An 11,967-nucleotide genomic window follows, 5' to 3' on the forward strand; every position below is an offset into this window, starting at 1 on the left:
TTTTTTCGAACTCTGAGCAAAGGAAAAACATCTTTAATGTCTGTTTGATAGACTGGTACACATATGACCGCTTAGCTATCAAAGCACCCAATGACAATGATTTCATCAATTGACAACCACAAGACAAGCGCGCACCAAGCTTCACAAAATCACAATGAGAAGGAGCAGATACACTTTCCTCGTACACCTCGTGGCAATTCTGACTCACAACAAATTTCTTTACGCCTTTGGTTATGGCTGAGACCTGTCATGCGCTGTAGGCCAGAAAGGCTCAAGGGCAGTTGGAAATCCTGCTCGTAAATCGTTTAGAGCTTGTTGATGAACTCGATCAAGAAAACAGTGCCCTTGTTGACCACATAGCAGGAAGCGAACATTACCACAAATGTAGCAATGAATCTGTGCACTGGGTTCTCTGCCATATTGAGGGTAGCAAATAGATCTAGTGTAAAAATTGCAAAAAAAAATTAATATCCCTTTTTTTCAGATTTTCATTTTTCAATTTTTTAGTAGCACAGCACCAGCCTTCAAAGTCGACGGTCATCCCCACAGTAACGTTTTCTTTTTTCAAACTTGCACTAGCAACCGCTTCACACCGCCTTCAAAGTCGACGGTAATCCCAACAGTAATGTTTTCTTTTTTGAAACCTGTACCAACACTAGCTTCGCCACACTATCCAAATTAAAACCAAAAATCACACCAACAGCTTCTTCTTTGAGACCTGTACAAGCACTAGATTCGCCACACTATCCAAATTGAAACTGATAACCACAGTATCATTTTCTTTCTTTGAAACCTGTACCAGTACTAGCTTCGCCGCACTATCAAAATTGAAACCAATAACCACAGTAATGTTTTCTTTTTTGAAACCTGTACCAGCACTAGCTTAGCCGCACTATCAAAATTGAAACCGATAACCACAGTAATGTTTTCTTTTTTGAAACCTGTACCAGCACTAGCATAGCCGCACTATCAAAATTGAAACCGATAACCACAGTAATGTTTTCTTTTTTGAAACCTGTACCAGCACTAGCATAGCCGCACTATCAAAATTGAAACCGATAACCACAGTAATGTTTTCTTTTTTGAAACCTGTACCAGCACTAGCATAGCCGCACTATCAAAATTGACACCAAAAAACCATACTATTTCATTACTCTATTACAACAATAAAATAAATATTGAAATAGAAGTTATATAGCAAAACTTCAACACTCAAAAGCAATACATTATTTTCTTTTCTTTTACACTTAGAGTGTTATGCACTGCCATTCTCAGAATTGGCTTTCAACTTTCGCACATATACACTATTCATATCATCGCACTTCTGAAACCTTCTCATTTCATTCCATCGCATATAACTTTCAAAGCTTTTGACTTTTAGTATATTTTTGTGTGACTAATTCTAAATTAGGCGGACACCACCAAGCACAACGGCCCACTATAGAAATCTATTTTTTTTATCAGTGTACACCATGAATGTCAAAGCTCTGTCACACGGACCACATACACGGGCCATTTACAAATACTGCCTACAAATAATATCTTTCTTTAACCCACTACATACTCTTCACTATATGAAAAGAATATACGACTATTAAAGCTTTATACTTTTAAATAAAAGTAAAATAAAATAAAATCGCAGTCTTGTTCTCATATATTATATTAGATTATATTATTTTATTTCATATACTCTTAATAATAAATTGAATTTTAATTTTACACCAATAATTTTTAGAAAGAATATATCTATAATTCTCTTTCTTTTTGCTTTATTTTTCTGTTTGTGCCTGGGCTCATGTTTGTTTTGATTGTTTTCTGATAGGTATATCTTTCTTGTATAAGCTTTGTAATATATATTATATTAAAACTTATATTAAATAGAATGAATGAGTTATAAAATAATATAAAAAAGTAATAAATTATGCATACGGTAGAATTTAATACTCAAGATATATATTATTTATTAGTCAACCAATAAAGGGCGAGTATGCACAATGAGCAAAACACATATAGCTTAACCAATAAAGGGTGAGTATGCACAATGAGTAAAGTACATATAGTTTAACCAATAAGTAATGAGTATGCGCAATGAGTAAAGTACATATAGTTTAACCAATAAGTAATGAGTATGCGCAATGAGTAAAATACATATAGTTTAACTAATAAATAATGAGTATACACGATTATTAACTACATTAAACTCTTGGCTGCAAACTAAAGTAAACTTGTACGATTACTAAGATATGTATTTTTAGTCAACCAATAAATAATACATATGCATCATTATTAAGAACTATATATCTTTGCAAACCAGTAAAGCATGTGGATTCACTATGAGTAAGAAATATTTTATTGGTTAAAAGACTAGTAGATATGCAAGATTAAGCAAAGCTATATTCTCAGTTAACCAATAGAGAGTAAAGATTCATATTCATCAGACATATGTTTTTAGTCAATCAATAAATAGTAAATGTATATCATTATTAAGAACTGTATTTTTTGCTAACCAATAAAGAATGCAGCCTCAAGATTTGTAAAGTTGTTTTGCAGCTAAATCAAGAAAGGTGCATATGCAGGATGAATTAGAATTACAATTTCAGTTAACCAATAAAAAAAAGGATATGTAATATCAGCAGTATAATTCTGTCCGGATTGGCTGCCTATTATGTTCAATCTGGACTGAATGGATATTTCCGACAATCTCGGACCACCGGAATCCAAAAGAAAATAATATCATAAAAACATATACAATAGTAATAATAACTTTACTTTCTTATAAATATAAAGCTTTTATCATATATCTCTCAAATAATTTCAAAATAACCCATATATTTTGTCTCCTTAAGATTTTAATTAAAATTATATCGGTTTTAAGCTATAGATAATGATACAATATATATATATAGTAATTATTCACAATTACATGGTTCTTTTTTTGTTAATATTTTAAATGTATGATAGGCACTATATATATACATATATATATATATTCATACAGTTGAAGTTATGTTTTCTAGTATGTTTAATATATGCAGTACTATCTAGGTGCGGACCCTTTTTTTACAATTACACTTGGTGGAATTTAATCAAAGAATAATAATATACAGAATATTATTATCGAGTTATTTTGAAACAGTCGGTATTTATTGTCAAAATTTTACCCTATAACTATATATATAAATTGCTATTGTATCTTGAATACACTATTAGGTATATATATATATATTCTTCTTCTTCTCTTCAACATACACTGATACAGACATACACCAGAAATCACTATCGATCTATATATTTATATATAGCTCTTACTTTATTTTAGATATACTGTTCAGCCTATTTTCTTTCTTCCCTTCAACACACGTACACACACACGCACATGCCCACGCCCACGCACATGCCCACGCACACGCACTTGCACTTGCACTTGCACACACTCAGAGATCTCTCTACCAGTCAATTGGCTGCACCAATACAAAATATACGATATTGTCTATTTCGTTTTATGTCTTTTTACAAACTAAGGGTGCTAATTGGTAATTCGGACAGTGTGCGCTTTTTTGTAAACTGGTATTACCAATCGGTGGTGCAGACAGCCTTTGTGTACCCGATCGTAAAAGAACCATAGCAGAGCCCATCGACAGGGACACTGTTATCCATATGGAGGTTGAAATACCATTTAGTATTCACTCAAAACTATTCGGAGAGAAGTGTGTATTAAAATAACCTTTGCTGTACCGCAACCAAAACAAAAAAAAATATTTTTTTAACGATGGCTTAAATCTCCTTTCGACATTCCCAACATTCCGCCATCCCAGTTGAGGATCTTCATTCCTGTTGGGGATCGACATTCATATTGTATTGCAACTCAAAGTGGACCAAAAGCGACGCAATACAAAAAGGAAGCGCACTCTTTTTAAAAAAAACCAAAATATTCTTTATTTTATTTTTTAGACGGCTGTCCATGGTATATACAAGTCGAGCAAAAAATAAGCCCTTGGTCATACCTTCGTGTCCCTATAAACTGCTCAATGCTTTAAAAACCGGCACCAATAAATAAAAAAAAAATCTATTACGTCTAGCAACACCAGCTTCACAACGCTATCAAAATTGACATCAACAACCATAATATCCTTTTATTCCACTATCACTGAAAAATAAAAATTGAAATAATATCCATATAATAAAACTTCAAAACTCAAAAGCCATACACTATATTCTTTTATATTTGAAGTGCTATATACCACTATTCTCAGAACTACCTTCAAACTCTTGCACGCACATAACACTTGTATGCTTATGCTTCCAAGACTGTCTTCAGTGACAATGACCCCAGCCCATCATACATATTCTCCAAAGCTTCCGACTTTTACTATATCTTTAAATAACTGGTTCTAGACCAAACAGAAATCACCCATCACAAAGTCCTACCATAGTAATCTCTCTTTATAGGCGCACACAATAATCCTCAAGTCTATAATAATAATAAAATTGTTATACACCCTAATTCTCAAACCCGTCTTATATAAAAAAAAATATTCTTACACACTGCCTCCGTCTATCTCACTATCCCGCACTCTTTACACAATACAAATACTCTACTATCAAAACCTTCTCGATATTTTTAAAATAAAATCGCTGTTACAATTCACTCTCATTCTTCTTCAGCCTTTCACTTTAATCAATTCGACTCGGTCTCCACCTACCCTATTTATTTTACTATATTTAAATAGACAAAACAAATAGAAGCTATAATGATTTATATATGTATTTGATTTAATTACAAGCATATTATTTATATATATAGGTTTAAAAAGTATTATAAGAGATGTGTATGTAGTTAAAATATGTGTAGTCGAGGTTTGTGTGTGTGTGTGTGTGTGTGTAGGTGAGGTATGTGAGAAGGGGGGAGTGGGGTAGGGGGTGCGATAAAGAGTGGCTTAGGAAGATCGAGAGTGAAGGTCAGTGTATTCTTGAGAAAACCGCAAAACTATAAGGTTGCTCATTCTTTATAAACAATATTTGAAGCTAATGAGCTTTCTCTATAAAAGCAATCTAAGCGCACAGCTTTCATATCCGTAGTGAAGTTATGAATTCTATATACATAAACAGCAATGCCTTTGCGATAGACATGCGTTGAGTAACAGCTTTATTATAAAAAAATGACGAAGCTATCTTCCTAAGTAAGTATGCTTCCCGTCTAAAACAAGTACACAATCATATAAAAGTCAAAATTAATTAACCAAAAATGGAAGTCCAATGACTTTGACATTATACTCGATAGCTAACTAATAACTTATATTCTTTGGCTTATATCTTTGTGCGTGCAGATAATGAGGCCTATAAAAATCTCATATTAATATATTAGTATATAAAATAAATTCTAAAACGCTTTATTTTATTACTGAAAAAGGTTGGTACTACTATATTCGGTAATTATCGAAGTAGTAGCTTGACCAAAATATATAGCTTGTATCATTAACTTCTCATCCGATTTCTCATATATACTCTCTTTTAGAAATATTTGAACAGTGAATTACAAAAGTATATATATATAGCTTATATCATACACTTCTCAATCAATTGGTTAAATAATTCTGAGCAAGGATCAATATACTTTGCTTAAAATAAAATCCGATCCGAGCTATAAGCAACAAGATGTGTTTTAATGTGCTTCTAAAATAATTCGATCCACTGGATATTTATGGATCAATTAACGTCTTACTTTCCTTAATTATCTTTTTCTCTCTTTTTCTCTCGCTTTCCCTCTCTCTCTCTCTCTCTCTCTCTCGCTCTCTCTCTCTCTCTCTTTCTCTCACTTTCGCACTTTCTGTTTATTTACCGCAAATCTTTATCTCGTTGATCTCTCTTCTTCTTGGACAATTAGATCCTTAAGATAACACGCCGCGTGATAAATCCATATATCAAAAGTCACTCTAGAATCATATATACAACCTGTTAGTGTATTTCAGATAAGCTCTTACATCTATCTCTTTCCTCTTTCCAATATACACGCACACAGTCAGGGATCTCTCTACCAGTCAATTGGCTGCACAGATACAAAATATATGATATTGTCTATTTCGTTTTATGTTTCTTTATAAACTAAGGGTGCTAATTGGTAATTCGGACAGTGTGCGCTTTTTTGTAAACTGGTATTACCAATCGGTGGTGTAGACAGCCTTTGTGTACCCAATAGTAAAAGAACCATAACAGGGCCCATTTACAGGGATACTGTTATCCATACGGAGGTTTAAATACCGCCCAGTGTTCACTTACAGTCGTTGAGAGAGGATAGTATATTAATGTGACCTTCACTGCGCCGTAATCAAAACAAAAAAAAATTCTTTTTTAACGATGGCTTGAATCTTCTTTCGACATTCCCTACATTCCTCCATCCTTGTCAACGATCTTCATTCCTGTTGGGAATCGTCATTCATACAATATTGCAACTTAAAGTTGACAGAAACTGTCGCAATATAAAAAGAGAGCACACTCTTTTGAAAAAAAAATTGAAAGACTATTTATTTTATCTTTTTGACGACTGTTCACTGTATATGCGGCTCCAACAAAAATAAGCCCTTGGTCAAATCTTTGTGTTCCTATAAACTTCTCAACGCTTTAAAAATCGACGGTCATCCCCACAGTAACGTTTTCTTTTTTCAAACTTGCACTAGCAACCGCTTCGCACCGCCTTCAAAGTCGACGGTCATCCCCACAGTAATGTTTTCTTTTTTCAAACTTGCACTAGCAACCGCTTCACACCGCCTTCAAAGTCGACGGTAATCCCAACAGTAATGTTTTCTTTTTTGAAACCTGTACCAACACTAGCTTCGCCACACTATCCAAATTGAAACCAAAAATCACACCAACAGCTTCTTCTTTGAGACCTGTACAAGCACTAGATTCGCCACACTATCCAAATTGAAACTGATAACCACAGTATCATTTTCTTTCTTTGAAACCTGTACCAGTACTAGCTTCGCCGCACTATCAAAATTGAAACCAATAACCACAGTAATGTTTTCTTTTTTGAAACCTGTACCAGCACTAGCTTAGCCGCACTATCAAAATTGAAACCGATAACCACAGTAATGTTTTCTTTTTTGAAACCTGTACCAGCACTAGCATAGCCGCACTATCAAAATTGACACCAAAAAACCATACTATTTCATTACTCTATTACAACAATAAAATAAATATTGAAATAGAAGTTATATAGCAAAACTTCAACACTCAAAAGCAATACATTATTTTCTTTTACACTTAGAGTGTTATGCACTGCCATTCTCAGAATTGGCTTTCAACTTTCGCACATATACACTATTCATATCATCGCACTTCTGAAACCTTCTCATTTCATTCCATCGCATATAACTTTCAAAGCTTTTGACTTTTAGTATATTTTTGTGTGACTAATTCTAAATTAGGCGGACACCACCAAGCACAACGGCCCACTATAGAAATCTATTTTTTTTATCAGTGTACACCATGAATGTCAAAGCTCTGTCACACGGACCACATACACGGGCCATTTACAAATACTGCCTACAAATAATATCTTTCTTTAACCCACTACATACTCTTCACTATATGAAAAGAATATACGACTATTAAAGCTTTATACTTTTAAATAAAAGTAAAATAAAATAAAATCGCAGTCTTGTTCTCATATATTATATTAGATTATATTATTTTATTTCATATACTCTTAATAATAAATTGAATTTTAATTTTACACCAATAATTTTTAGAAAGAATATATCTATAATTCTCTTTCTTTTTGCTTTATTTTTCTGTTTGTGCCTGGGCTCATGTTTGTTTTGATTGTTTTCTGATAGGTATATCTTTCTTGTATAAGCTTTGTAATATATATTATATTAAAACTTATATTAAATAGAATGAATGAGTTATAAAATAATATAAAAAAGTAATAAATTATGCATACGGTAGAATTTAATACTCAAGATATATATTATTTATTAGTCAACCAATAAAGGGCGAGTATGCACAATGAGCAAAACACATATAGCTTAACCAATAAAGGGTGAGTATGCACAATGAGTAAAGTACATATAGTTTAACCAATAAGTAATGAGTATGCGCAATGAGTAAAGTACATATAGTTTAACCAATAAGTAATGAGTATGCGCAATGAGTAAAATACATATAGTTTAACTAATAAATAATGAGTATACACGATTATTAACTACATTAAACTCTTGGCTGCAAACTAAAGTAAACTTGTACGATTACTAAGATATGTATTTTTAGTCAACCAATAAATAATACATATGCATCATTATTAAGAACTATATATCTTTGCAAACCAGTAAAGCATGTGGATTCACTATGAGTAAGAAATATTTTATTGGTTAAAAGACTAGTAGATATGCAAGATTAAGCAAAGCTATATTCTCAGTTAACCAATAGAGAGTAAAGATTCATATTCATCAGACATATGTTTTTAGTCAATCAATAAATAGTAAATGTATATCATTATTAAGAACTGTATTTTTTGCTAACCAATAAAGAATGCAGCCTCAAGATTTGTAAAGTTGTTTTGCAGCTAAATCAAGAAAGGTGCATATGCAGGATGAATTAGAATTACAATTTCAGTTAACCAATAAAAAAAAGGATATGTAATATCAGCAGTATAATTCTGTCCGGATTGGCTGCCTATTATGTTCAATCTGGACTGAATGGATATTTCCGACAATCTCGGACCACCGGAATCCAAAAGAAAATAATATCATAAAAACATATACAATAGTAATAATAACTTTACTTTCTTATAAATATAAAGCTTTTATCATATATCTCTCAAATAATTTCAAAATAACCCATATATTTTGTCTCCTTAAGATTTTAATTAAAATTATATCGGTTTTAAGCTATAGATAATGATACAATATATATATATAGTAATTATTCACAATTACATGGTTCTTTTTTTGTTAATATTTTAAATGTATGATAGGCACTATATATATACATATATATATATATTCATACAGTTGAAGTTATGTTTTCTAGTATGTTTAATATATGCAGTACTATCTAGGTGCGGACCCTTTTTTTACAATTACACTTGGTGGAATTTAATCAAAGAATAATAATATACAGAATATTATTATCGAGTTATTTTGAAACAGTCGGTATTTATTGTCAAAATTTTACCCTATAACTATATATATAAATTGCTATTGTATCTTGAATACACTATTAGGTATATATATATATATTCTTCTTCTTCTCTTCAACATACACTGATACAGACATACACCAGAAATCACTATCGATCTATATATTTATATATAGCTCTTACTTTATTTTAGATATACTGTTCAGCCTATTTTCTTTCTTCCCTTCAACACACGTACACACACACGCACATGCCCACGCCCACGCACATGCCCACGCACACGCACTTGCACTTGCACTTGCACACACTCAGAGATCTCTCTACCAGTCAATTGGCTGCACCAATACAAAATATACGATATTGTCTATTTCGTTTTATGTCTTTTTACAAACTAAGGGTGCTAATTGGTAATTCGGACAGTGTGCGCTTTTTTGTAAACTGGTATTACCAATCGGTGGTGCAGACAGCCTTTGTGTACCCGATCGTAAAAGAACCATAGCAGAGCCCATCGACAGGGACACTGTTATCCATATGGAGGTTGAAATACCATTTAGTATTCACTCAAAACTATTCGGAGAGAAGTGTGTATTAAAATAACCTTTGCTGTACCGCAACCAAAACAAAAAAAAATATTTTTTTAACGATGGCTTAAATCTCCTTTCGACATTCCCAACATTCCGCCATCCCAGTTGAGGATCTTCATTCCTGTTGGGGATCGACATTCATATTGTATTGCAACTCAAAGTGGACCAAAAGCGACGCAATACAAAAAGGAAGCGCACTCTTTTTAAAAAAAACCAAAATATTCTTTATTTTATTTTTTAGACGGCTGTCCATGGTATATACAAGTCGAGCAAAAAATAAGCCCTTGGTCATACCTTCGTGTCCCTATAAACTGCTCAATGCTTTAAAAACCGGCACCAATAAATAAAAAAAAAATCTATTACGTCTAGCAACACCAGCTTCACAACGCTATCAAAATTGACATCAACAACCATAATATCCTTTTATTCCACTATCACTGAAAAATAAAAATTGAAATAATATCCATATAATAAAACTTCAAAACTCAAAAGCCATACACTATATTCTTTTATATTTGAAGTGCTATATACCACTATTCTCAGAACTACCTTCAAACTCTTGCACGCACATAACACTTGTATGCTTATGCTTCCAAGACTGTCTTCAGTGACAATGACCCCAGCCCATCATACATATTCTCCAAAGCTTCCGACTTTTACTATATCTTTAAATAACTGGTTCTAGACCAAACAGAAATCACCCATCACAAAGTCCTACCATAGTAATCTCTCTTTATAGGCGCATACAATAATCCTCAAGTCTATAATAATAATAAAATTGTTATACACCCTAATTCTCAAACCCGTCTTATATAAAAAAAAATATTCTTACACACTGCCTCCGTCTATCTCACTATCCCGCACTCTTTACACAATACAAATACTCTACTATCAAAACCTTCTCGATATTTTTAAAATAAAATCGCTGTTACAATTCACTCTCATTCTTCTTCAGCCTTTCACTTTAATCAATTCGACTCGGTCTCCACCTACCCTATTTATTTTACTATATTTAAATAGACAAAACAAATAGAAGCTATAATGATTTATATATGTATTTGATTTAATTACAAGCATATTATTTATATATATAGGTTTAAAAAGTATTATAAGAGATGTGTATGTAGTTAAAATATGTGTAGTCGAGGTTTGTGTGTGTGTGTGTGTGTGTGTAGGTGAGGTATGTGAGAAGGGGGGAGTGGGGTAGGGGGTGCGATAAAGAGTGGCTTAGGAAGATCGAGAGTGAAGGTCAGTGTATTCTTGAGAAAACCGCAAAACTATAAGGTTGCTCATTCTTTATAAACAATATTTGAAGCTAATGAGCTTTCTCTATAAAAGCAATCTAAGCGCACAGCTTTCATATCCGTAGTGAAGTTATGAATTCTATATACATAAACAGCAATGCCTTTGCGATAGACATGCGTTGAGTAACAGCTTTATTATAAAAAAATGACGAAGCTATCTTCCTAAGTAAGTATGCTTCCCGTCTAAAACAAGTACACAATCATATAAAAGTCAAAATTAATTAACCAAAAATGGAAGTCCAATGACTTTGACATTATACTCGATAGCTAACTAATAACTTATATTCTTTGGCTTATATCTTTGTGCGTGCAGATAATGAGGCCTATAAAAATCTCATATTAATATATTAGTATATAAAATAAATTCTAAAATGCTTTATTTTATTACTGAAAAAGGTTGGTACTACTATATTCGGTAATTATCGAAGTAGTAGCTTGACCAAAATATATAGCTTGTATCATTAACTTCTCATCCGATTTCTCATATATACTCTCTTTTAGAAATATTTGAACAGTGAATTACAAAAGTATATATATATAGCTTATATCATACACTTCTCAATCAATTGGTTAAATAATTCTGAGCAAGGATCAATATACTTTGCTTAAAATAAAATCCGATCCGAGCTATAAGCAACAAGATGTGTTTTAATGTGCTTCTAAAATAATTCGATCCACTGGATATTTATGGATCAATTAACGTCTTACTTTCCTTAATTATCTTTTTCTCTCTTTTTCTCTCGCTTTCCCTCTCTCTCTCTCTCTCTCTCTCGCTCTCTCTCTCTCTCTCTTTCTCTCACTTTCGCACTTTCTGTTTATTTACCGCAAATCTTTATCTCGTTGATCTCTCTTCTTCTTGGACAATTAGATCCTTAAGATAACACGCCGCGTGATAAATCCATATATCAAAAGTCACTCTAGAATCATATATACAACC

General features: G+C 32.4%; 2 protein-coding genes across 2 annotated transcripts; both read right to left on the minus strand.

The window, feature by feature from the left end:
- Nucleotides 1–305: 305 nt before the first annotated feature.
- Nucleotides 306–1,269, minus strand: PHYBLDRAFT_175680 (hypothetical protein; the record flags this gene model as incomplete). Its single annotated transcript, XM_018437548.1, has 7 exons — nucleotides 306–439; nucleotides 594–669; nucleotides 698–818; nucleotides 842–966; nucleotides 1,022–1,114; nucleotides 1,144–1,155; nucleotides 1,246–1,269. The coding sequence occupies 7 exons, from the start codon at nucleotides 1,267–1,269 to the stop codon at nucleotides 306–308; spliced, it is 585 nt and encodes a 194-aa protein (XP_018283982.1).
- A 5,464-nt stretch (nucleotides 1,270–6,733) lies between these two features.
- Nucleotides 6,734–7,285, minus strand: PHYBLDRAFT_175681 (hypothetical protein; the record flags this gene model as incomplete). The annotated part of the gene is made up of 5 exons (XM_018437549.1): nucleotides 6,734–6,838; nucleotides 6,867–6,987; nucleotides 7,011–7,135; nucleotides 7,165–7,176; nucleotides 7,262–7,285. The coding sequence occupies 5 exons, from the start codon at nucleotides 7,283–7,285 to the stop codon at nucleotides 6,734–6,736; spliced, it is 387 nt and encodes a 128-aa protein (XP_018283983.1).
- Between the last annotated feature and the right edge of the window lie 4,682 nt (nucleotides 7,286–11,967).

The sequence above is a fragment of the Phycomyces blakesleeanus genome, assembly GCF_001638985.1.
Source record: "Phycomyces blakesleeanus NRRL 1555(-) unplaced genomic scaffold PHYBLscaffold_40, whole genome shotgun sequence".
NCBI lineage: Eukaryota > Fungi > Mucoromycota > Mucoromycetes > Mucorales > Phycomycetaceae > Phycomyces > Phycomyces blakesleeanus.